The sequence below is a fragment of the Staurois parvus genome, unplaced genomic scaffold (assembly GCF_062004578.1).
Source record: "Staurois parvus isolate SC_StPar_1 unplaced genomic scaffold, SC_StPar_1.0 ptg000604l, whole genome shotgun sequence".
In the NCBI taxonomy this organism is placed as follows: Eukaryota; Metazoa; Chordata; class Amphibia; order Anura; family Ranidae; genus Staurois; species Staurois parvus.
Window position 1 is genome coordinate 3,901,012 of NW_028318400.1, and position 27,467 is coordinate 3,928,478.

General features: G+C 43.4%; 1 protein-coding gene across 1 annotated transcript in view; it reads right to left on the reverse strand.

Moving 5' to 3' along the window:
• Window positions 1–6,478: 6,478 nt before the first annotated feature.
• FAS (Fas cell surface death receptor) overlaps window positions 6,479–27,467 on the reverse strand; it is a 71,187-nt gene continuing 50,198 nt past the window's right edge. Inside the window, exons 9-11 of the mRNA XM_089692781.1 lie at window positions 25,258–25,290; window positions 23,412–23,439; window positions 6,479–13,101 (exon numbers count right to left, since the gene is read on the reverse strand). Coding sequence (XP_089548907.1) covers window positions 12,827–13,101; window positions 23,412–23,439; window positions 25,258–25,290 — 336 coding nt within the window. The 3' untranslated portion in view covers window positions 6,479–12,826. The remainder of the gene's footprint in view (window positions 13,102–23,411; window positions 23,440–25,257; window positions 25,291–27,467) is intronic.

The following is a 27,467-nucleotide window of genomic DNA, read 5'->3' on the forward strand; positions in this document are numbered from 1 at the left end:
GTGAAAAAAAACATGAGAAACATCTATCATAATATAAGTAATTTAAATAATAAAAATGAAAAGTGTCCGAAAAAAGTCTATATAAATGCGAATAAAGTTGACTAGTCAAACAAGATTGCAGATGGATTCTTGCTGGAATATAGATACTTCTATGCGCTCACCTTCTATTAAGCCCACTGCTGGGCTAACACAGCTTTATGGTGTTTATCCTTGATGGATATCTTTAGAGACTCCCTTAGATACTCCTGATGATTGATAATGGATGATTGTGGGTCTGTGGGTTTGCTTTTTCTCATGGCAATAAAAAGTGCTCCATCTCCTTGTATTATTCCTCATTAGTATAGTGGGAAAGAAAAAGGTACATGGTGTCTTATCGTTTTTTTAAAAGAACAATTTTATTCACAACTTCTTCTTATGCACTCACAAGTATTCAGTATAAAGAGCACGGAGTTAAAATCAGTGAAACCGCTAAATGCGTTTGTGACAGGTCTCCAGTGTGGCTGCTCACACTCGCTCACATAGACTATACTCGCCGTGAAGTCGGGTTGCTGTGGTGACGTCAAAGCCCCTCCCCAACGCGTTGCGCCACAGGGACACGTGGCTTCGTCCGGGGAATCTATATTCCAGCAAGAATCCATCTGCAATCTTGTTTGACTAATCAACTTTAATCAAATTTAGTTAGACTTTTTTTGGACACTATTCATTTTTATTATTTAAATTACTTATATTATGATATATTTTTTTCACATTTTTTGTTTTTTTTCCCATTCTATTATTGATTTATTTTGAAGTTATAATAAGTTGACTTGGATTGTTCATTATTTCTGGAAGTATTCATATCTCACATTTAGGGAGCGGCAATAAGCAATCAATTTACTGTACAGTTTGGAGACCACTGGAATAGAGCACGTTTATTTGTAAATAAGGTGAATCTTAATGAAAATTCGCATTGCAAAGAACATCCCGTCCTGTGCAAGGAAAATAAAAACAGGATTTTCGCTTCCACATGGTGGGATGATTGATGCCAGCACAGATTTGCCTCTTTATCACGTGCTCCTTTACTAAATCAACCCTAAAGTCTATGTGGCTGCATATCAATATCTATCACTTCAACTGGGCATTAAGAATTCATACCTAGTAAAGTGACAATGGTATTGGATGTGTCAGAATCCACGGTTATCTGTTACTCCATTGTATGACAGTAACGCCGCTTTAAGGGCCTTTTCAGACACCCTCTGAAAAGCAATCCATGGAATACTGCTTTTCAGAGAACAGTATAGCAGTGGCTGGCAGACGTTCAGGTGGTGCTATTGGCCACCCTCTCGATGATTGTTTTTTTTTTTTTACTTTTTTAAATTGATGAATGCCAATTTTACATTGCAGGACTGTGCTGCACCTGCAAGCCTTGTGTTCGGCATACAATTGTGGTGCAGCACCTTTGTTTTCAATGGGGGACTTTTACAGACAGAGCCTCTGCAACCCAAGTTGAAATTGCATTTCTATAAGGTTAGAATTCCAGTAGGTTGCGGGGGTTGATAAAACTGTGGCTCAGCTGCCTGTTTTTACCGCGACCCCCACACTAGGCTGCTAGTATGAAAGAGTCCTCACTGAGAAGCTTTCAGGGGAATTGTTGCTGCTCTCACACAATTATGGTAATTAGGGACTTTCTTTATTTGTACTTGAGACCAACGCGACCTTTATTAAAAATACAGTCACAATGGAGAATAGGAATTTAAACCCAAAGTAGAAAACTAGGTGAGCCAAAGCATATTTTTCTGAATCATAGCTCAGCAGGAATTCCCCTTCTAATAAATCTAAATGGTTTTGCAGAGCAAAGGAGAATTTCGGCCAGAACAAACAAAGATGATAAATGCCACTAAATCTTCTTCCATTGCTTCCTTCTCTATCTGTATTGGTATTTAGACAATGGGAGTGTACTATGCTCTTATCCCACATACTGGCTGTAATTATATACAGCGTATACTGGCAGCATTTAGCGTTTCAGCATTAATTCATTTCAACAGCCAGAATAAATGATTATTCTAGCCAATGAAATGAATTAACACCCAAGCGCTTGACACACCTAAACGCATTTCCATGCGTCTTTCTGCAGCCAGGATGAAAGGCTTGTAGGAGAGATGGCCAAGCATTCTGTGTGTATGAGGCTGTTATCTATAGCAACAAACAAGAGACGTTTTAGCTTCAGTTTACATGTAGTTGTGTATGCTGAATACTGCAGTAAAAATGCAAAACTAAAAATATGTATTTCTAAAAATAATGTAGGTCCTTTCCAGGGGCGGACTGACCACTCATGGGGCCCCCGGGCAATAGGGGATCATGGGGCCCCTGTGTCCTTGCCCAAACTCAAAAAAGCCTATGAAAATGGTACCAGGGGCATCTCATGGGGCCCCCTACTGACCCCGGGCCCTCGGGCAGTGCCTGGATTTCCAAATGGTCAGTCCGCCCCTGGTCCTTTCTCATTCATTGAAAAAAAAATCAGATTTTATAGATTACTAGATTATTTAAATTACTACTTATTGAAATTATTGCATGAAATTAATAGCTGATCTAGCAACATCAGTTCAGTAATAAATTATTTCATTCAAAGTGTGTTACTATTATACTTGGTTTAATTGCTCAAAGTTCGATTAAAAACCTATACTGAAGGATATATGCATAAGGGTATGACGCCACCTGCTGGCTGCTTATTTAAAGCGATAATAAAGGGATATAAACCCAAAACAAACAATGTAACATATTGCAATTTACCAATCATTAGCTTTCTGAGATGGGGTAATGTGACCAATTCATTGGCTGTACATTATAGCATTGTCATGTTTGCTCCTGAGCTGATTGGTATCCTCATATTCATCTGTGTATTATTATTATTATAATACAGGATTTATATAGAGCCAACAGTTGTGCAGCGCTTTACAAAACGAAGGCAGACATTACAGTTACAATACAATTTGGTACAAGAGGAAACAAAGGGCCCTGCTCGCTAGAGCTTACAATCTAGGAGGAAGGGTTGAGTGATACAAAAGGTAAAAGCTGTCGGGGGGATGAGCTGATGGAGGAAATAAATGGCGGTTTACTAGGTAGAAGCAGGATAGACTTCTTTAAAGAGAAAGGTTTTCAGGGATCGTCTAAAGGTGGCTAAATTAGGAGACAGCCAGACAGATTGGGTAGAGAATTCCATAGGATGGGAGAAGCTTGGGAGAAGTTCTGGAGGTGAGCATGGGAGGAGGTGACACGGGAACTAGAGAGCAGAAAGTCTTGGGAGGATTGAAGCATGTGTTTTTCTAGTTCAGTCATAGCCTTAAAATGTTATTAAAACCAAAACTGAAAATGTAATATATTGCAGATTACCAATCATCAGAAATTGACAGGTCCACCTGTCAATTTTTTAGGCAAACCCGACAGGACCCTCCATTATGCTCTATGAAGTGGTGGATGTAAACGACGTGTCCATTTACACCCACCTACATCTGATTGTATCAGCTAAAAACAGATGGATGGGGATTTGCTCCCCATCCATCTAGCAGATCGGATTGGATGGCTGTCAGGTGTAAATGGACAGCTGGTCGGTTTACAGGTCATCCAACTGCCCATAGAGAACAGCGGGCTGTGTATGTGTCTGCTGTGCATAAGTGGAGCAGACATGTACCAGCCATTTGCTTGCTCAGTGGGGATCAGTGGACAGATTCCCTGTTGAGGAAATGGACTCCTGGCGAAGTCCGTCCCGAATGGAAGGGGTCTTGCAAGCCAGGAAGGGGGGGGGAGCAACCATGTGGCTCCCCCTCCTAAACCATACTGGGCTAGATGCTCTCAAAACAACATCATTGAACCAAAATGGCCATATTTAGTCAATGATTTCACCCGGCAGACCCTGCCCCATGTTTATACTTAGATATCACTCTTCTGAGCTGTCATTCATGGGCGAGCAGTCATCAGGATCAGCTTTTTTTTTTGCCAGGTCAGTGGGCATCATTTATTGTGATTGACATGATCTTCATCGCTGGACATGATTACCCATTCACATGGCGAGACTCATTTATTTGCATTCAGTTATTGCCAGCTCAAATATTTTCTGCAATCTAGCCAGGATCCTTGGCCTGTCTGTTTCCTTGTGGCAGCAGTTAACAGGTGCAGCATTTTATGACAAACATACAGCACATGATCCTGAGCTTAAAAACATCAACATTGTTACTTGGTCTAGTCATGACACTTTTCCATTTGTTTAATGCATAAGAAACCATATAAGTAAGAAAATATTTAGCAGTAACATAATATAAATTCAATACAAGCATTCACAAAGAAGGACTAACCCTAATGCTGGTCATACACACATGACACAGTAGCTTCAACATTGTGATAAAACTGAGTATCACTTTCTTCTCTACCATTCTAATGGTTACCAGTATTGAACTGATGATAAAAAACAATCAGATAGGATAGAGAACTTTTTTTTTAGGTATTATCAAATAATTTCCATCATCTAAATGTAACAAATGGAGAACTGTCATCAGAATATGCCCTAAATATACACTATATTGCCAAAAGTATTGGGACGCCTGCCTTTCCATGCACATGAACTTTAAAGGCATCTCATCTTAGTCAGTAGGGTTCATTATTGAGTTGGCCCACCCATTGCAGCTATAACAGCTTCAACTCTTCTGGGAAGGCCATCCACAAGGTTTAGGAGTGTGTCTATGGGAATGTTTGACCATTCTTCCAGAAGCACATTTGTGAGGTCAGGCACTGATGTCGGATGAGAAGGCCTGGCTCGCAGTCTCCGCTCTAATTCATCCCAAAGGTGTTCTGTTGGGTCAAAGTCAGGATTCTGTGCGGGCCAGTCACATTTCTCCACCCCAAACTCACTCATCCATGTCTTTGTGGACCTTGCTTTGTGCACTGGTGCGCAGTCATGTTGGAATAGAAAGGGGCCATCCCCAAACTGTTCCCACAAGCTGGGAGCATGAAATTGTCCAAAATGTCTTGGTATGCTGACGCCCTAAGAGTTCCCTTCACTGGAACTAAGAGACCAAGCCCAACCCCTGAAATATAGCTCCACACCATAATCCCCCCTCCACCAAACTTTACACTTTACACTTGGCGCAATGCAGTCAGGCAAGTACCATTCTCATGGCAACCACCAAACCTAGACATGTCCATCGGATTGGCAGAGAAGCGTGATTCGTCACTCCAGAGAACATGTCCCCACTGCTCTAGAGTCCAGTGGCATCATGCTTTACACCACTGCATCCGAACCGCTTTGCAATGCACTTGGTGATGTAAGGCTTGGATGCAGCTTCTCGGCCATGGAAACCCATTCCATGAAGCTCTCTATGCACTTTTGTTGTGCTAATCTGAAGGCCACATGAAGTTTGAAGGTCTTTAGCTATTGACTTTGCAAACAATTGGTGACTTCTGCACACTGTGCACTTCAGCATGCGCTGACCCCTCTCTGTCATTTTACATGGCCTACCACTTCATGGCGGAGTTGCTGTTGTTCCCAGTTGCTTCCACTTTGTTATAATACCACTAACAGCTGACTGTGGAATATTTAGTAGCAAGGACTACTATCAGAATAGTACAATGTCACCATAGTAACGTTGTACTACTGTGGAGGGGGGGGGGTGATCAGGGATTTTTTTTCTTTACACTGCTTTGCAGGAGAAATAAAGATCATTTCTAGATTGTAAGCTCGAAAGAGCAGGGCCCTCGAACCCCTCGTGTATTGCATTGTTTCTGTCTTGTCTCATGTTCTGTCCCCCTTGCTACTGTACAGCGCTGAGCAAACCCTTTGGCGCTATATAAATACTGTATAATAATAATTTCTCCTACAATGCAAAGCTTGCTGCCATGAACCTAACTCATTCATGAACTGTCATGAATGAGTTACGTTTTGGCAGCTCAGGATAGTGATCTGTGATTGGCTGGAGCTGGTCACATGGTACAGGGTGCTGTGATTGGCCCCATGTATCATGTGACAGCTGTGGGACAATCACAGATCAATAAGAAGAGGAGCAGAGCTGTTATGATTGAGATTGATTCATAACAGCTTTGTTTACATTGTGATCATGTGATCGCATTGCGATCACATGATCGCCGTGTCCCGTTCACCGGGATCTTCATTCCGCTGTGTCTGCTGAACGCAGCGGTTGTGAGGGGTAAGCACTGTGTGCCCTCTTGGGTGCACAGCGCCCCCCTGTGTTAATATAGCCAGAGCGACATACGGGTACATCGCTTTACCTGTAGCTGCCGCTCTGCCGCAATACATTGGGGCGGGTGGTCGGGAAGCGGTTACTGAAGCCTTAGGGAGACCCCATACCATTTTTTTAGTACATGGAACAGTACACATTGTTTACACAGAATGTGTACTGTCCCCTTAAGAAAATAAAACATTGGGAGGTTTCCACTTTTTTTGTGAATGTTCCTCATTATAAAAGTGAAAAAGTAAATAAAAACACCTACATTGAGAAATAAACATCTTTATTTTAAAAAAATAAACAATATCTTCTGATGTAAATCCATCATCAATCAGGTTTCCAGCGATGCAGATGCAAAAACAATCACAATGATCCATAACCACAACCCGCGATGCTGCCACACCACTACTCCCAACTCAAATGACAGATCCCTGGCCACCCAGGGCTCATGGGTGACATCATTAAAGTGGATTCACAGCCCCCCCCCCATTTTTTAACCCCTGCTTACAGGGGGTTGTCTTCCGCACAATTCATATACTAACCCACCCAAGGGATCCAGCATTGTTCTGCTGAGATCCTTTTTTGTTTTGCCACCGCTCTGTTGTGCGCCGACATGGTTTTCTGTGATGTCATTGCTAGGTGCCAGCTTCTCGGTTCAGCCGACAGGCCTACTAATGACACGCCACTAGGCTCTCCTCACCTCCTCCTTTACTGAATGGAGAGATGATGCCTCCTGGGATATGTGGCCTACATGTCCCAGGAGACAAAGGGAGCACAGTGCACTTGGGGGCGGTCCGAACTTTTTTTCTAGAAATAAAAAAAAAATAGCCCTATTTTGGGAGAGTGGGGGTGGACAGAACTGATGACTGCCTGGAGGGTGAAGATCCCCTTTAACTAAATATGACCATAACCATATTTGGCCAATCACATCACCCAGAACCCAAGGCTAGTTTGTTTACAAACAAAAACTATCCAGGAACCTATCACTTTGTATCAGCAATTCGTCCACAGAAAAATGACAGATTACAGTTTTTGTTTTTTTTTAAATCAGCTGGGGGTCAGTCACCTAACAGCAAATAGGCTGAGCTTGGGTGCAGCTTATGTTCAGCTCAAACTCAAAGCTCATCCCTAGAAAGCAGTAAAGAATCCTTGTACTGCACCAATGTGCATAACCAGTATATCTAAAAAGTAATCATATATACAGTGTATAAAAACTATACTTAAACAAGAGTTTTACATTTAAAAACATTGCTTATGCAGAAAAAAAGTACAAAAATATACTCCTTGAGTGCCTGGAAAGAATGTAATTCTCTCCTGGTAAACATTTCTAACATTAAATAGAAGATCTAAAAGATTTAGCTAAAATTGTACAATAAAATGCTTACAGCTCTTAAACCTAACTAAATCCTTATCCAAAAATCGCCTAACTAGATGTAATGGAGAAAAAAAATCTCTTTAGGTTCTGCAGATACTGAGGTAGGTCTTAATGCCTTTGCTCAAACCAATGGGGAATTTGAGGAGTGCACCTTCACTGCAATGAGAACAGACTATGCTCTATTTTTAGAAAAATCTCCACCATAAATCTTCACTGTAATTTGCTTAAAGTGATTGTAAATTTTCAGATTTGTGTTTGTTTTGCACAGAGCATCCCCGATCCTCCTTTTCTTGGTTCCCCGCTGATGCTCCAGGCCCCATCCCCCTGCTGAGTGCCCCACTCTTGCGTGTTCTTTCCTGAGCCACCTCTGTGTGTCTATGAGACACACAGTGCGCAGCTCCGTCCCTCTCCCTCCTCACTGGCTGTAATTGACAGTAACAGGAGTTAATGGCTCCCAGTGCTGTGTCTCAGAAAATGAGGAGGCAGACAGCCAGGAGAGCTTCTGCTCTCATGCACATTGCTGGATTGGGATCGGGCTCAGGTGAGTATAAGGGGGTGGAAACTGAAGGGTGGGCTGCACACAGAAAGTTTTTTACCTTTTTCCATAGAATACATGAAGATAAAAAACCTTCAGCCTTTAACCACTTGCCTACCGGGCACTTATACCCCCTTAATTACCAGGCCAATTTTCAGCTTTCAGCGCTGTCGCACTTTGAGTGACAATTGCGCGGTCATGCAAGATTGTACCCATATGAAAGTTTTAGCATTTTTTTCTCACAAATAGAGCTTTCTTTTGGTGGTATTTAATCGCTGCTGGGCACTTTACTTTTTGCGCTATAAACAAAAACAGTGCAAAAAATTTTGAAAAAAAAAAAAAGTTTCCTTGTTTCTATTATAAAATTTTTCAAACAGGTAATTTTTCTCCTTCACTGATGTGCGTTGATGAGGCAGCACTGATGGGCACTGATAGGCGGCACTGACAGGCAGCACTGAAGGGCACTGATAGGCGGCACTGATAGGCAGCACTAATGAGGTGGCACAGATAGGCGGCACTGATAGGCAGCACTAATGAGGTGTTACGGATAGGTGGCACTGATATGCGGCACTGATAGGCGACACTGATAATGGGTTCTGATAGACAGCACTGATAGGTGGCACTGACTGGCATCACTGCTGGGCACTGACTGGTGGCACTGCTGGGCACTGACTGGCACAGCCGCTGGGCACTGACTGGTGGCACTGACTGGCAGCACTGCTGGGCTGCACTGATGGGCACTGGGGGGTGGCACTGGTGGGCACAGGTGGGTGGCACTACTGGGCACAGGTAGGTGGTACTTCTGGGCACAGGTGGTGACACTGCTGGGTGGCACAAGTGGGGGCACTGCTGGGCACAGGTGGGTGGCACTACTGGGCACAGGTAGGTGGCACTTCTGGGCATAGGTGGTGACACTGCTGGGTGGCACAGGTGGGGGCACTGCTGGGCACAGGTGGGCGCACTGCTGGGCACAGGTGGGCGGAACTTGTGTGTGGCACTGCTGGGCACCGATCATCAGGGCACTGATGATTAGTGCCCTGATGATCGGTGCCGATCCCCGCTCTGACAACTGCCGGTTCTCGTCAGTACTTTCCTCACGATCTGACAGCGTGAGGAAAGTGCAGCCGAGAACCGGCATTTGCATTTTCCTGTGATCAGCGTGCCATTAGACACGGCTGATCACGTGGTAAAAGGCCGCTGTGATTGGCCTTTTACCAGGTCACGTGATCAGCTGTGTCCGCAGGACACAGCGATCATGGAGATCCCAGGGGCGCGCAGGCGAGCACGTTCTGGGAGGACGTCATATGACGTCCACCCAGAACTGGCCGGCCGCAGTGCAGCCGTCATTCGGCTATCTGCGGTCGGCAAGTAGTTAAAACCACTTTTATATGTTTATTTCCTAAGATCATCAGTGCCATCTAGTGGTAATAATGTGGTATTTTGTGTGGAAAAATATTGCCGCTAGATGGCCCTGACAATCCTAAGGCCCCATGTACACGGGACATTTCTGAACGATGGAAACTGACTGCTGGAAAATGTAGGTTAAAAAACGTCTGTTTAGCCGCGTTTGCATAACGCATTTATGCGCGTTTATGGGCATTTGTGTTTAGAAGCGTTTTTAAAGATAAGCACAGGAGAACCTCCCAAATGCCCAGAATGCACTGAAAAGTGGTAAAGTATTAACTATTTCAGACTGTTTCAGAGAAATACAGAGAGTAGAAGCAGAGAGAGAAGTATGTGTTGAGATAATTAGGTGTGAGTTGCTCATTAACATTTTTGTTTTGTTTCCAAGGGTGGGAAGGTGTCTGGTGGAGTAAGTTATTAAGATCACCTGTCAGGGGGTCTTCATGAGGAATTTGAGGTGTGAATGGTCATTAACATATCTTTTGTTTCCAAGAGTGGGAGAGGTCTGAGATGTGAATTGGTCATTACAATGTGTGACAAGCTTGGTGGGAACATCCTGTGTTCAGTATTTTGTCCATCTGAGTACCGTGAAAATGCTTTGCATGCATTTTTCCTGATGAAAAAAGGCTCTGGACAGCATCGGGAACTGGAAGAGTTAAAAAAAATTTCAGACGCAAATGCTTATAAATGCGATTTGCCGCGTTTACACGCGTTTTGACGTCTGAACGCAAGTTTGTTGTGTTAAAAAAAACGACTATAAACTCAACTGCCTGTAAACGACTGTGAACGAAGATGTGTACATGGACACATAGGAAAACATTAGGGTGAGTTCGGGGGCTGCTGAAAAAAACGCTGAACAGCTCCTAAACGTGAGTTTATCAGCCGCAGTGTACATGAGCCCTAAGACATAAACATATTAGGACAGTGACAGTGACCGTTAAGCATTGCAGTAAGAAAACCTGTGGTCTAGCATACTCTTATATGTGCCCACGTTGTTAAGTAGGATGAGTATCATTTTGTAGAGAATGCCTACATTTTGGCTTCAAGCTGTGTGCAGATATAAAGGAAAATGGTGAGCTAATCTTTAAAACTGGACAGTGAATTTGATTCCAAATCTCATGAGAACAGCAAACATCACAGGCAGCAAATGGATGCCTTAAATGACTCTATATTGGGGATATCAACCTAGTAGGCTACCGAAACATGGCTACCCAGCAAGAACACAGGAAGTACATAGCATATTCATCATAGATTTTTCAGAATACTGCTTAGCCACAAATAACCTTTTAAGATATTTTTCTATAAGACAGCAGGGACGGTTTACTTAGGCTGGCCATACATTATACAATTATCTGGAGATTTTTGGTTTAGATTTACCAAAAACCATATAATAGGAGGACAAACCTAAACGACACTTTCAGTTGTATCCAATTAGGCAGGCCCTTGCACTACACAGTTAAAGGTAAATCTAAAGGAAATTGGGCAGAAAATTGGAAGATAATTGTATAATGTGTGGCCAGCCTAAAACTGGAGAGTGCAACATCTGGTGCAGCTCTGCATAGAAACCAATCAGCTTCCAGATTTTATCGTCAAAGCTTAATTGAACACATTGCAGTTAGAAGCTGATTGGTTACAATACACAGCTGCACCTGATGTTGCACTCTCTAGTTTTAGTAAATCAACCCCAGCAAATCTTTATCCGTTGACAATAGATCCCCTGTAAAGGCCAATTTCTCATCAAAATGGAAAAAATAACCAATCAGTAGTTAAAAGAATTAGTCTTCGCTTGGCATCATTTAACCAACTTTCTGTGAGCCCAGGAGTGTCATGGATTCACCTCCTGGGGGTGAAGGAGGTGTCATCTCGTTGCCTGGGCTCACAGTACTGCTCTACTAAATTGGAGCTTACATGCCATTACACGACCACCATTCAGTACAGCAGCAAGGACTTCCAACCACCAGAGGGAAGCAGAAAAGTATGGAGATCCCCCATGTCATGTGACCAAAGAGAAGACAGTTAGAGAAAACGTATGCATACTACTATTAAAAAAAGTAGGCCCCAAGGTGGTGGTGGTGGGGGCAGGAATGGGAAGTAATCTTTGTTCCAAACCTAGACTTGGCCTTTAATTCAAAGAGCAAAAACACAAGTACAGTATTCAAGTATTAAAAAATTAATTGGTATAGCAGTATTAAACCAAAAACAGAATTTTATATATTGTAGCCTACCACTTAGCTGTATTTTTAAGACTTTTTTTTCTCTTTATTTTTATCTGGTGATCTGGCCATTAACACACTTCCTGTCTTAGGATGTCCTCACTCTCATGCAGCCTTTCTCAACCAGGGTGCCCAACCACCCTAGGGTGCCTTGAGGTTTCTTCAGGGGTGCCTTGGCAAAATGCCAAAAAATGCCCAAAACATGAATACAAGCCAGAGGGTGGAACAAGCCTGCCTTTTAGTTACATAAAGCCACAGGTTTTCATTGTGCACCATTAGGACCTTTTAGTCGCCGGCATCCTGACAACTAATGACGTCATCAGTTGATAAGGAGGATGTCAGCTGCCTGCACAGCATCCTAGTTTGATCCTCTCCTGCCCCTCTCCATCAGTGCTGGGGTCATATTAGCTCAGTGATAGAGAAAAACTGAGGGAGAAGAGAAACACTGGAATACTAGTCAGTACCAGTGTGCAAAAGTGTATTTGCTTTGGAAGACTATATCACCTCTAATGTTGGGTGTCCTACATGTGTGGATGTTGCTGCATTATATAAAACTATTAGAATAGTTTTTCACATTTTAGAAAGGGGTGCCTCAGGACTGTCCATAATTTTAAAGGGTGCCTCGGGACTATCCATGATTTTAAAGGGTGCTTCTGGGATTGTCCATAATTTTAAAGGGTACCTTGACTGAAAAAGGTTGAGAAACACTGCTCTAATGGAGGAGCAACAGAGACACCTTTGGACAGCAATATTGTCAGTCTGGTAGGAGAGTAGTGTTAGCTGCACTAGCATATTTAGATGGACTTGACTAGCAAATCTAAATTCCCGCTAACACTTTTTAATCAGTTATAGCAGTTTTATTTTTTTTCCTTTTGAGATTAAGGTTTATATAAACTAATAAGAGCTGACCATTGTAAGCACCCCGGCCAGTTGTAAATAGTTTGTCTCAGACCAGATCAAAGCCAGATCACCAAGTCAAAATAAAAGTAAAAAAAAAGTAAAAAAAAGAAAACGAATGCAGTCATTACATCTAAGAATTGGCAAGTTAGAATATATTAAATTTATGTTTTAAGGGTTTTACACCACTTTAAGGCTCTGCGTTTCCTTTTTGAACTAAGTCTATTATTTTTTCAGCTTCTCCTTCTGTACTGTTTTCTATAAGCATTTTAAATGCTCCTCGGTGTCCATTGGCAGAATACCATTTCTTCAGCAGTTCATATTTTTCTTCACGAGCATTTTTTGAATTGTTTATTTTAATTTCTTCTTGGTCTACTGGCGATAATTTTTTTGACACCAGTTTTTGAACAGACTCCTGTGCCATTAGGCCAGCAATTGCAAACAGATGATTGTCCAGGTCAATGTCTGAAATGAAAATAAAATGTATTAAGAGGTGAACACGTGTACAATGTTCAAATTGCAAAAAGGTTTCAATTATAATGATTGTAAATGCCATGACTGAGGGACATGCAGAATATCGAGGCTAGTACTTACCACCTAAACCATAAAACAACCCCCCCCTCAACCTCCTCCACCTAAATAACCACCCGACTCTCCTTTTTGGTGTAAATGCCACAGCAGCCCATTTATTTAACAAAACTCTTACATAACATAACACTTCTTCTGGTACAATCAAATAATAACTGACAGTAATAATCCCAACCGGGTCCAAGGTCTTCGAAGGCACTGTTACTCACATCAATAGCTCGGCTGTACCTGACGCCCAACGAAAAGGCCCCCAGCCGCTACTACACCGCCTTAGGGACAATACTACAGTTACGTAGTCCCAAATACAGCCAATGACCTCCCACCTTGACCTTATAATTGGGAAGGGACACCCATACCTATGATGGGCCCAACCCATAATCCACCAACTTGTCACTCCAGCACCGCCTTCAAAGACCCAGCGACACCTGCCCACTGCCATGACAAAACAGAAAACCAGACAACACCACAGGACATCAAATGGCGATCAGGAAAAGAAACAAAGCAACAAACCCACACAAAACAAACAATAGGACAAACACAAAAAGAACAAAACCAATAAACAAAGCAAACAAAACAAAACAGCAAAACAAACAACTAAACAGCTCCAGGGAGGGAGGGCAGGAGAAACCACACCCATGCTGGCACAAGCTCTGACTGACCTCCAACAAGTCCCAACCCCTCTCCTCATCCTAGCAAGACCACCCTGAAGCCCGATTACTCCAATCAGGTGAGTAACCACCCCCATCTGCCTATACTCCCACCCAAATCCAGTCTTCGCCTCGTCTGCAAGCCCCAGTCATACTGGCCCTCCCTTTTAGCTTCGCTCAGTCCAGGCCTTGACTGGACAAGAGATCGATGGTGTAAGAATGTGTGCATATGTGCCACATTTAGGTAAACGTTGTGCACAAATGGCTGCTTATCCTGCTGATTTTTATATGATGACATTCTGGTCTTTCTGTACTTCATTTATCCATAGTCTCAAGCTGCATTGCTGAAATTATGGAACCATGGTAATAAACTAAATCAATTTACTTTTTTTTCACTGGATTATCATTTATTTGAAAATTATGATATGCCAAAATAATTTTTAGTAAATGACATTACTGGATTTAAAAAATTATTTATTTATGGAATTATCTGAACATGAGTTGAAAATCAAAGGCTCAATATTTTCTACTGGCCAGATACATACGTACATTACGGACACATAAGAAACTGACAAAAAACATCAAATCAGTTAGGGATCTTGGATGCACAATTGAATTGAATTCTAAGGACATACTTTGTATGCCCAGCATCCCCACATTAGTTTTGCCCACTCAAATAGGTTTAATTGGGGAGTACCAGCTGTATTGCATGAGCTTTGACAAAGGTTTCTGGGTGAATGAAGGGTTCAACAACTTTTACAATCTTCTTTCATTGATGTACTGTAACAATATAGATACATTGGGGTAGATTTACTAAAACTGGTACACTCAGAATCAATTCAGCTTGTTCAATTAAGCTTTGACAATAAAACCTGAAAACTTATTGGTTTCTATGCAGACTTGTACCAGATTTTACACTCTCCAGTTTTAGTAAATACCCTCCACTGCATCTTATTGTAGCTATTCTGTGCAGATCAAATGGCATGTCCTGGCAAAGGCATTGATCTGCTCATAATATAACCTTTTTTTTGGATCAATGCTGTTTAACCACTTGCCTACTGGGCACTTTTACCCCCTTCCTGTCCATGCCAATTTTCAGCTTTCAGCACTGTCGCGAATGGCAATTGTGCGGTCATGCAACACTGTACCCAAACAAAATTTGTATAATTGTTTTGAGACAGATAGAGCTTTCTTTTGGTGGTATTTAATCACTACTGGGTTTTTTATTTTTTGCTAAACAAACTAAAAAAAGACTGAAAATTTTGAAAAAATGTTTTTTCTTAGTTTCTGTTATAAAATTGTGTAAATAAGTAATTTTGCCCCTTCACTGATCTGTGCTAATGAGGCTGCAGTGATGGGCACTGATAGGCTGCACTGATGGGCACTGATAGTCAGCACTGATGGGCAGGCACTGATGGGCATTGACAGGCATCACTGATTGGCACTGATAGGCGACACTGATTGGAACTGTTATGCGGCACTGAGAGGCACTGATAGATAGCACTGAAAGGCAGTTCTGATGGGTACTGATATGTGGCATTGATGTGCACTGATATGTGTTATTGATGTGCACTGATGGGCACTGGTATGTGGCATTGATGGGCACTGACAGGTGGCAATTATGGGCACTGACAGGTGGCACTGATGGGGTTGCACTGATGATCAGTGCCCTGATGATCAGTGTACATGTACCCTCTGAGGAATGCCGCTTACCACTCTCCTCTGCTCACGTGCTGTCAGCGTGAGGAGAGGACTGCCGATAACCGGCATTTCCTGTTTACATGCGATCAGCTGTGATTGGACACAGCTGATCACATGATAGAGCCTACGTCATTGGCTCTTTACTGCGATCGGTGATCTTCTCTGTCCCAGGGACACAGCGCACCACTGATCGTGGCACTGTTGTGCAGCCATATCATATGATGTCCTCCCAGAATGAGAGAACCCATTTCCTTAAATGGCAGGCGAGAGGCGGTTAAAGAAAGCCTTGTTTATCCTGACAAATCAATATATGTGCCACTCAAAGCGGATGTTTACACTAGATAAAAAAAATAAGTCAATAGCTGCAAATCCCATAGCTGCTGACCCTTACCTTTCCAGGGACCCACCACTGTCCTCACCCGGGCTAGTTCTTCACCAGCCTTCGGGATCCCAGCGCTGACATCCTAACTGTGGGAAGCCAGCTATGCTGATCTTGGTTTCACAGCCGGCTGCACACTGCGCATGTGCAAACCACGCTGCGCTTTGAGAATGGTCCTGCAGTCTTCAGGAACTTGTATTGTGTCCCAGAAGACTGCAGGGAGGGAGTAGGGGAAGGGGAACTTCCGCTCGGATCACCTAGACAAATGGGTACCTGTCAACACTAGGTATCCGCTCCCTCTCCCCCCCAAAATGACATGCCAAATATGGTAGAGGATGGGGGGAGGAGGATTTAAAGCAGAACATCCCCTTTTGGGTGAAGTTCCATGTTTAGAATCATAAGTATTGATAAACCTTGACCCCAGGATCCTATAAACCAATTCAAAAGGGCCTTCCATGCCATTTTCTATTATCAGCCCACACTATCATCTTTGGACACTGCCGCACACCAAGTACCCTAGTGAGGGCTTGGATTCTGCATTTCTGTCAGATATTGCACCACTTCACCCAGAAAATTGTTTCAATTACAAATGTTTAGGCATTCTCATATTTTTTCTTTTGTTTGTATTGGTATGACACAAAAAAAGTGGAGAAACAAAAAGCCAAATCTGACACAGTCCACCCAAATCCCCAAAAATTGGCTGAACAAAATTATTGGCACCCTCAATTTAATATTTGGTAGCACACTCCTTGGAAAAAAATAACTGAAATCAATTGCTTCCTGTAACCATCAATAAGTTTCTTACACCTCTGTACCAGAATTTTGGACTACTCTTCTTTCACCAACTGCTCCAGGTCTCTCAGATTGGAGGGGTTCCTTTTCCTAAATGCTGTTTTGAGATCTCTCCACAGGTGCTCTATAGGATTGAGATCTGGACTCATTGCTGACCAGTTCAGTACTCTCCAGAGCTTTGTATTAGTCTCACTTTGTTTCACCTGTGTGAAAGTGAGACTAAACTTGTGGTTGGAGAAGCAAAATCTCCTGCGATGTCATTCCCATCTGATGAGCTAGTGGCTGTTGGTGCAGTCAGACACCAGCAAAGTAGTTGGAGTAATTCTGGAGCAATGGGCTCAGGACCAATGGCCTTTTTAAAGATTTCAAGATGGTGTCCAACATTTAGTCTCACTTTCTCACATCTTCTGACCTAGGTCCTCTGACTGCTACCAGTCCGGAAACACAACTTGACAGGGGGTGAGAGTTCAACTGAGCCCACCTGACCTGCTGGAACAAGGTTAAATGTGGCCCAATCTGAGATGTGAAAGATCTCCCAAATATATCCTGAAATGCTTGCCTTGAGGAAACATGTGTCTGTCACCAAAGGTGTACCTATGTTCAAAGAGGAGCCACCAAGTGCACATAAGACATGTATGGGTGGCAAAATCCCCAAAATACAGTAAAGTTTCTTAACCTGAAGTTTCTTGCTGACTTCTTGGATTGTGTGCTGGCTTTTTCTTTGACTCCCAGCCAGAAATGCATAAGCTACCCTCTCTGGAGCGAGCATGGAAACTGACACTTGAATTTCAGTCTCGTTTAACAGAACAGACGTTCATCTTGAGGCAGGAAGCCACACTGACCACTATTAATTTAGGCTTCACCTTCCAAGATCAAGAACAATGCAGTGTACTTCCTTGAAGGCCACAGCATCTTCTAATGATAAGGTAATGTATCTGGCCAACCCCATAAGGAACACACCGACCAAAGAGGTGATTCAAAACACTTGTCATCCTGCTGTGACATGCTTCAATCTTGTAGAACAAGCACTTTATTCAGTCCCAATGGAATTGTCATGAGGTCCTCTGGAGGAACTTGATATACTTACAGAGCTTTGGTTCTATTTAAAGGCATTTCAGAAACCTTACAAAGGGAGGAATCAAAAACATCACCTTCTTGTTCAGGAGGGATTCTGAGGCCAGTTATAGCGGCCCTAAAAGGAAGACTGGTAATTTGCCAGAGTAGATGGCCCTTGCAGAAGGTGAATTCAGCAATTCGTTTAGTGTCTTATTTATTTAATTCAGGCACTTAAATAGCGCCGTCCATTTACGCAGTGCTTTACATATATATTGTACATTCACATCAGTCCCTAACCCTTAAGGGTTGTACAATCTGAGGTCCCTAATTCACATTTATATACTAGGGCCAATTTAGACAGGATCCAATTGACCTACCAGCATGTCTTTGGAGTGTGGTAGGAAACCAGAGTACCCGGAGGAAACCCACTCAGGCAGAGGGAGATCATGCAAATTCCAGGCAGGAGGTGCCGTGGCTGGGATTTGAACCAACGACCCTAGTACTGCCAGGCGGAAGTGCTAACCATTTAGCCACTGTGCTAGTGTCTTGACCACATGCTTATTTAATTGTGACAACTTGGTCACCGTCATCTTAATGACTGTCTACTTAAATAAAGCAGGAATCATACAGTCATGTTCATCCACATGTTCTATAGATGAATCGGACAAGGGTTGATTTGCCTGTGAAGGTTCAGAGATTGCTGATTGGCAAAATATATGACCTCTTCACAAGGTGAGTGAAAGTAACTCCTTTAGAATGTATTGACCACATGGTCAATGACTATGATAACTTGTTAGGTGTCAACTTCTTTATCCCTGGCTGTTTGAACCAGCAGGGCTCATACAGTCATGCTCATCCAAATTTTCTTTTGGAAGAGTCTGAAGAGAATTGTTTGCCTTGAAGGCTAGGAGCCTGCTCATTGATAGAATAGATAACCCCCTGACAGTGTGAGTGGAAACACTCCTTTAGAGTGTATTAGCCTCCTGTAGCAGCCTGTTGTCAGCCTGGTGTCATCATCTTTATCCTTGGTTGCTTGAACAAAGCAGTATTCATGCAGCCATGTCCATCACCATTGTCCTCTTTGGAAACTCTAGAGAGGGTTGTTTCATCTGAGAAGGCTAGGTGGCTTCTCATTGCTAAAGCAGAAAAGGAAAACAATCCTTTAGTGTGTATTGACAATGTGTTTATTGAATGTGACATACTGTTAGGTGCCATCATCTCTATCCGTGGCTGCTTAAACCAGCAGGATACATACAATCATGCTTGTCCGCATCTCCCTCTTCAAATAGTCTGAAGAGGCTGTCTTGCCTGGCACGGCTATGAGACTTCTAATTGCCAGAACATATAACCCTTTCACAAGGTGAGTGGAAATAACTCAAGATTCATACCATCATGTTCATTTGTCTCTTCCCCTTTGGAGAGTCTGGAGATGTTGTTTTGCCTGGGAAGGCTATGAGACTGCCTATTGTTAGAACATGTAACCCCTTCACAAGGTGAGTGGAACACTTACATTCATGTTCATCGTACAGTCATGTTCATCTGTGTCTTCTTTTTTCAAAAAGTCTGAAGAGGGTTGTTTTGCTTGGGAAAGCTCTGAGACTGCTCAATGCCAGACTAAATAATCCTTTCATAGGGTTTTGCCTGCTGCTTAACAAAGCAACTAAAATTAATTTTTTGAAATAGAAAATAGCTTGCTTAGTAAGTCTAAAGCAGCGGTTCTCAACCTGGGGGTCGCGACCCCTTTGGGGGTCGAACGACACTTTCCCAGGGGTCGCCTAAGACCATCGGAAAACACATATTTCCGATGGCCTTAGGAACCGAGACACCGCTCCTTGATCCGTCTCCAGGTGTGGGCGGGATGACATGCCGTCCCTGTCATCTGGACACACCCCCGGGATCAATCCTTCCTCGTCGGTGATTGGCCGCCGGAACTGTAGCTCAAGAGAGGCACACAGGTGGCCAATCACCGGCGAGGAGGTGGAGCTTGGAAAGGAGGAGCCGAGCGGCACCGCGAAGCTCGAGCGAGTGAAGAGGAGGAGAGCGGCCGGAGAAGGAAGCCATCTGACCGGTAAGTGTTTGTACCATGGGAGAGGGAGGGAGCGAGCCAGCCCAGGCTGGAGCAGGGGTCAGCAAGGTAAGTATCATTGGTGTCAGTGGGAGGAATAGTGCCCAATCATTGGTGTCACTATTACCAATGATGGGGCACTATTCCTCCCCCCACTGACACCAATGATGGGGCACTATTCCTCCCCCCACTGACACCAACGATGGGGCACTATTCCTCCCACTGATACCAACGATGGGGCACTATTCCTCCCACTGATACCAACGATGGGGCACTATTCCTCCCACTGACACCAACGATGGGGCACTATTCCTCCCACTGACACCAACCATGGGGCACTATTCCTCCCACTGACACCAACGATGGGACACTATTCCTCCCACTGACACCAACGATGGGGCACTATTCCTCCCACTGATACCAACGATGGGGCACTATTGCTCCCCCTGACACCAACATTGGGGCACTATTGCTCCCCCTGATACCAACGATGGGGCACTATTCCTCCCACTGACACCAACGATGGGGCACTATTCCTCCCACTGACACCAACGATGGGGCACTATTCCTCCCACTGACACCAACGATGGGGCACTATTCCTCCCACTGACACCAACGATGGGGCACTATTCCTCCCACTGACACCAACGATGGGGCACTATTCCTCCCACTGACACCAACGATGGGGCACTATACTTCCCTCTGATACCAACGATGGGGCACTATACTTCCCTCTGATACCAACGATGGGGCACTATTCCTCCCACTGACACCAATGATGGGGGCACTATTCCTCCTACTGACACCAATGATGGGGCACTATTCCCCCAGACTGACACCTATGATGGGGGACTATTCCTCCCATTGACACCAACGATGGGGCACTATTCCTCCCCCCACTGACACCAACGATGGGGCACTATTCCTCCCCCCACTGACACCAACGATGGGGCACTATTCCTCCCCCCACTGACACCAACGATGGGGCACTATTCCTCCCCCCACTGACACCAACGATGGGGCACTATTCCTCCCCCCACTGACACCAACGATGGGGCACTATTCCTCCCCCCACTGACACCAACGATGGGGCACTATTCCTCCCCCCACTGACACCAACGATGGGGCACTATTCCTCCCCCCACTGACACCAACGATGGGGCACTATTCCTCCCCCCACTGACACCAACGATTTGGCACTATTCCTCCCCCCACTGACACCAACGATGGGGCACTATTCCTCCCCCCACTGACACCAACGATGGGGCACTATTCCTCCCCCCACTGACACCAACGATGGGGCACTATTCCTCCCCCCACTGACACCAACGATGGGGCACTATTCCTCCCCCCACTGACACCAACGATGGGGCACTATTCCTCCCCCCACTGACACCTACGATGGGGCACTATTCCCCCCACTGACACCTATGATGGGGCACTATTCCCCCCACTGACACCAATGATGGGGCACTATTCCTACCACTGATACCAATGATGGGGCACTATTCCTCCCATTGACATCAGTGATGGGACACTATTCCTCCCACTGACACCAATGACGTGGCACTATGCCTCCCACTGACACCAATGACGGGGCACTATTCCCCCCACTGACACCTATGACGGGGCACTATTCCTACCACTGACACCAATGATGGGGCACTATTCCTACCACTGACACCAATGATGGGGCACTATTCCTACCACTGATACCAATGATGGGGCACTATTCCTCCCATTGACATCAGTGATGGGGCACTATTCCTCCCACTGACACCAATGATGAGGCACTATTCCTCCCACTGACACCAATGACGTGGCACTATTCCTCCCACTGACACCAGTGACGTGGCACTATTCCTCCCACTGACACCAGTGACGTGGCACTACTCCTCCCACTGCAAAATTACAGTTATGAAGTAGCAACGAAAATAATTTTATGGTTGGGGGTCACCACAACATGAGGAACTGTATTAAGGGGTCGCGGCATTAGAAAGGTTGAGAACCACTGGTCTAAAGGGTTAACAACTGCTAGATGGAGGTTGACACTGCAGCGCCCAACCACAGCCCTGAAGTCACCAGGTGGTTAATGAACCAAATCTTGTCCTGCCAGAGAACAGGACATGATGAAAATGTTTTGTTAACCACTTCCCGCCCGCCCAATAGCAGAATTACTGCTACGGGGCGGCAGGGATGTACAAAATCATGTATATATACACGATTTTGCATTTGCGGGTAGGGGGCCTGCACGCACTCCCTACCTGTGCCGCTATTGGCTCCTCGGCCTCCTCTGTGCTCCTGGAGAGCACAAACAAATATAAAAGGATGTCCTATACTCCAACAGGCAATAGCTGGCTACAGTAGTCATCCAGAAGCAACCCCTCTACCTTCTCTGGAAAATGTTGGTCTTTTGAAGGGGTTGGCATAATACCACAATAGAAGAGCAACATGAAAAGCCACCAACAGGTTAATGCTATGTGTGAACAGACAAAATATTACTTTGTGCACCTGTTATACAGAGTACTTGCTGTGTAGGAGCTCAGGGTATGCACAGCAGCTGCAGGGAGCAAGGCACAACAATACCTAGCAATGCAGCATTCATTTGGATACAAGCATTTTTCAGTTTAGCTCACCCAACCTCCGCCATCTGACTGTAAACTTGGGAGACTCTGCTGACACTGCTGCCCACTTTACAAGGACCCAGTGGACCCCAGACAAGGCTGTTAGCCATTATAAAAGCTGCCCCGAGGACCAGCAGCAGGGCTCCCTGGATTATGGGTCATTTAGCCAGTACACCAGAGACTGCGTCCAGCTGAAACATACATGCATGGATGGACAGCCAGCAATTTAGTTAAGCCAGGTAGAGGAGCACACCTAGGTCCTGCACGTGGGAGGAAAAAAAAGGACCACCAAGGCTGCAGGTGGGCTCAAATTTATGAGTTAGGTCCTCAAAGCATGGGGGGGGGGGCTTGGCCCTTACCCAGCTGTGCTGACAAGCAGCTGTCAGGAAATCAAACAAATGCAGTCACTACATCTAAGGATTGGGAAGTTAATATATATATATATATATATATATATATATATATTCTCTTAGGTTTAGATATACTTGATGGAATGTGAATATATGCTAGATTCCTCCATTTATTTTGCTTGATTACTTCATATTTTCTTTAGATTTTGGTCGACACCATGCAGAGAAATTTGCTGAAAGATGCAAGAGACTACAGATCATTTTAGGGAAAAGAATAACTATTGTCCTAAACCATCAAGGAAGAATAATAAGGTAGGGATAACTACTAAATTTAGCCATGTTCATTCCCCAATGGTCTTTTTTGCTTTGTCACACAGGTCAATTACTTTGCAACATTTTCCTTGTCTCCTGGATCTTTATGTAAAGCAAATTGAAAAAGAAATAGAACGAATAATGTTAGTGTGCACACGGTCTTTCAGCCCTAGCTTAGATAAGAATATACATTATCACAAAGCATCTAACAAGAAGAATGTTCTAAATCATGTAGTGTTTTACATATGAAGACAATCTTACTTTCAAGTTCAGGAGGACATGTTGGAGTCTGAAAACAGAAAGAAAAAAAGAGTCTCAAAATGTATTCAGGAACAGCACTTAAAACATTTTAAACACAACTGAAAACATAACAAAACAAGGTTAATGGTTCAAGATGCAAGATATCATGTATTTTATATATTTCTTAAGTTGGGCATACACCAGCAGAATTTTGAATGAAAATTTGTAAGAAAATTTTAGGAAAACTCTCCATCGAATGTTGTTTGAAGGTAATTCAAGATTTCATTCTCTTATAACATTTGATTCTGGAATGAATGGACTTTACTGACCAAAAATCACAGACTATTAGTGCATACATTCCAGAAAAATTTTCCATCCGGCTTTGAAATTTTTTTGTCACTGCAGTCGGAAATGAATACCGAATTTACCTCTATTAATAATTAAATAATGAACAAACATCCTTTTGATGTTCTTACAATGAAATATGTCAAACAAAATTCTACTAGTGTATACCCAGCTTTACTAATGCTTACCATAGAGCAAAACCCATGGTTGCAGGAAATACATTTGCTCGATTCCCCCATCAAGATGGACTGTGTTGACAGGGGAATCTCTCCCATGGGTGGGGGTTCATGGGAGCCGTCCCTATCTGGAGAACACAGTGATTATTGCTAGCAAATATAACAGCTGCTAGCAGTAATAGCATGTAAAATCCAGCAGGCTGGTTGTACCCAAGTTGATCGATCAATCAACTTGAGTACATTCAGCCTGTCCATACATGGTTTGAATCTCGGCTTAGATTCGAACCGTCTATGGTCGGCTTAAGGCAGTGAATGAAGGATAACAACCATAGGGCATGTACCTTCAGAAGCAAGTCAATGCCAACTCCCAGGGTTTAAAGTAAAATTCAAAAAGTGGCTCTCGAGGAGACAAAGGAGGTTATTTAATAAAAGTTGAGAGTGAAAAATCTGGTGCAACTCTGCATAGAAACCAATCACCTTCCAGGTTTTATTGTCAAAGAGAACTGAACGGGGGTGTTTAGTCCATCCCTACTTCCCTGCTCTACACTACAGTCTGACCATTCAGTTGGATCCTATGAAACTGTGTAGAGCACAGTCTACACTGGAAGATCAACTCCACGTCAGAGAAGAAGGCTCTGCAATTCCATACAAATATTTTCCAGGTGCAAAAATGAGCTGGTAAAAATGTACCATTTACTTGTGTATTATTTAGATAACAGAGTGTGCCCACTTCTACCCCTTAAAACATTACACTCTTGTTATAAGGCCTTCTAGGCCAATGCCAAAACAAGGGCTGGCGATTCTTACACCATAACATCCTAAAAGCAGGATCCCCATTAGGAGGGTTTACTAGCACTCTCTGTGGCAAAGTATTGAAATGTCAGGTGCTTCTTTGGACTACTTTACCAGTTCACTACATTTGCTGGAAAGGATCCCTGGCTCACAGCAAACTAGCTGATTTACAACCGTAGCAAATCCATTTGCCCAATCTTAGTCACAATGAGAGCACGTTTGTCACATGGATAACCGACTACATATGGATAGAATTTAAAGTGGATTAAAGTGTTTTTGGAAGACCTCTGGATGCGGCTGGACCTGTTGCTTTGTTGTACAGGCTGAGTTTACTGAATGTATATTAGCGACATGATTAGTTACTTAGCACTCAGAGGTGGAGGATTTATTTTTGTGTTTGGATCAGTTTTGCTATTTGGTACAAGACTAACGAGTTACAGTGTTGACTTGCAGTATTTTTGCAATAAACTAGGAAAAGGCTTGGAGTTTTCTGTTATCCTGACAGCATTAAACTCAGCTTAATTAATCTCACACAATATGCATTTGATACTTACAGGAGGTATAAAAGGTTCAGAGTCTTTGTGTTTCTGTAAACAAAACAGAGATTTAAAAAAAATATATATTTTCTTGTACTTTATTTTATACACCAGTAGACACAAATAGGTTTCTGCAGTAATACCTTACAGTAGAACTATTGGTAAACCTTTTTTTTTCCTTTTGGATAGAGTAAGGGACGGTTATAACCCTTTTCATTTTTTTTTGCCATCTGTGTCCCATTGGGGAGATTTACCTTAATTTCCTGTCCCATAGCCAAACAGGATGTCAGAAGACATCCCTGCAAATAAAGGGAATCCCTTGGGGACCCCCAGGTCACCAGAACTAGTGTCCCCATTGAAAGATTTCCCCTCTATTACTTTTCTTGGGCCAGACCAAAATTTGTGATTTTCTTTTACCTTCACTTTCAATGATAATGGAAAAAGAGGACAAATAGAGAGGGGAATCTCCCTAACAGGGGCACAGACAGTAATAAAAACCTGACGGGGTACTAATCCCTCTCCACTCTATCCAAAATGTAAAAAAAACGTTTCGCCTTTATTTATACTTTAAAGGGGAATTTCACTTTTGTTAAAAAATAAATAACAGCATATAAATTTGCTACACAAGCCATTTTGTAATTTAATGTTTTTATATTTTACCTTTCCATTTCAATCTGCAGCTGCTGGAATTTTATAAAAGAAAATTCAATGCAGTATGGCAGAGTGGAGCCATCCTCAGAAGTGGTATTTCCTGCTGAGTGATTGGCTTACTGTATGTTAATTACTTCTAATGGATGCAGACACTAGGGTTAATTTACTAAAACTGGAGATAGCAAAATCTGGTGCAGCTCTGTAGAGAAACCAATCAGCTTCCAGTTTCTTTGTCAAAGCTTAATTGAAAAAGCTGAAATTAGAAGATGATTGGCTACCATGTAGAGCTGTGCCAGATTTTGCACTCTCCGGTTTTATTAAATCAACCCCGTCTGTTCATAAATTCATAAGAGTGTCTACGATACTCTTTATAATTTCATCGTTCCTGCACATAAATGTCCTGTACCTGTTGGAAACAGGAGGAGCACTGGTGCTGGCCAGACTCAATGCAGCTGATCTCCTTCCCTGCCGCTGCAGCTGTCAGACAGTGCAGCAGCCAGGGAGTTTTGTGGCTGGGTGAGCCTGATGGGGATTTAGAGACACTAGCTCCCTGTCAGGTCTGCTTGTCTTGTGATTGACAGCAGGCAGTGGGCTGATTCCATATCCAAAAGACAGCCTGCTATTGGCTATGGAATCCACCCACAGCCTCCAATCAATAACAAGGAGAGAATGGATCTGATGGGGAACTGGTCTGTCAGCTTACCCATGAGGCTTCACTAATGCCCCGTACACACAATAAAGAAAATCATCTGAAAAATTTTGCGGAACCACTGATCGAACGATTTTCTCTTCGTTGATGAGCAGGATGTTTTAACCGATAACAATATTGCGAACGAAAAAATCCGGTTGCACAACAGTGAAAAATGTTGTTGTTTCGCATACGAACGACTGATTTTCTATGCGGTCTGTATGACGGTTGTACGAAAAAAATCTATCAAGCGCTATCACGCATGAGCGGAAACAGAAGATGACCCGGATGTTTATGTCCAAGGAATCTTCGTAAACATGAATGAAAAAATCCAAATGTTCAAAGTAAATTGGCCGAATGAGATAATGAAACCAGAATTCTGCATATTCTATTTTTATGTATCACTATCTATGTATACAGGGAATGTCATAAACTATATTATACTCATTGCTGGTAATTGTTGTGTATAGCGCTCGTTCTGGCCGGAAATTAAGGCATTAGGCATTCAACAAACATATTGTTTTTTATATTGTGAATTAAAGTGGTTGTAAATCCTGAAGGTTTTTTTACCTTCATGCATTCTATACATGAAGGTAAAAAAGCCTTCAGTATGCAGCTTCCCCCGCCCAATCCATACAGCCTGAGACCAATCCAGCAAGCGGCTGCTGTCTCACCTCTCTACCTCCTCATTGGCTTACAGCAGCAGCAGGAGCCGCTGTTGTCAATCACAGTGAAGAGTAAGAATTGGGCGGGGCCGAGCCATGCTCTGTGTGTCTTATGGATACACAGAGTTGGGCTCGGGAGGAAGCATGCATGAGTCCCCCCAGAGCAAGCTGCTTGGTCTGGGGGCACACAGCAGGGGGGAGGAGCCCAGAGCGTCAGTGGGGGA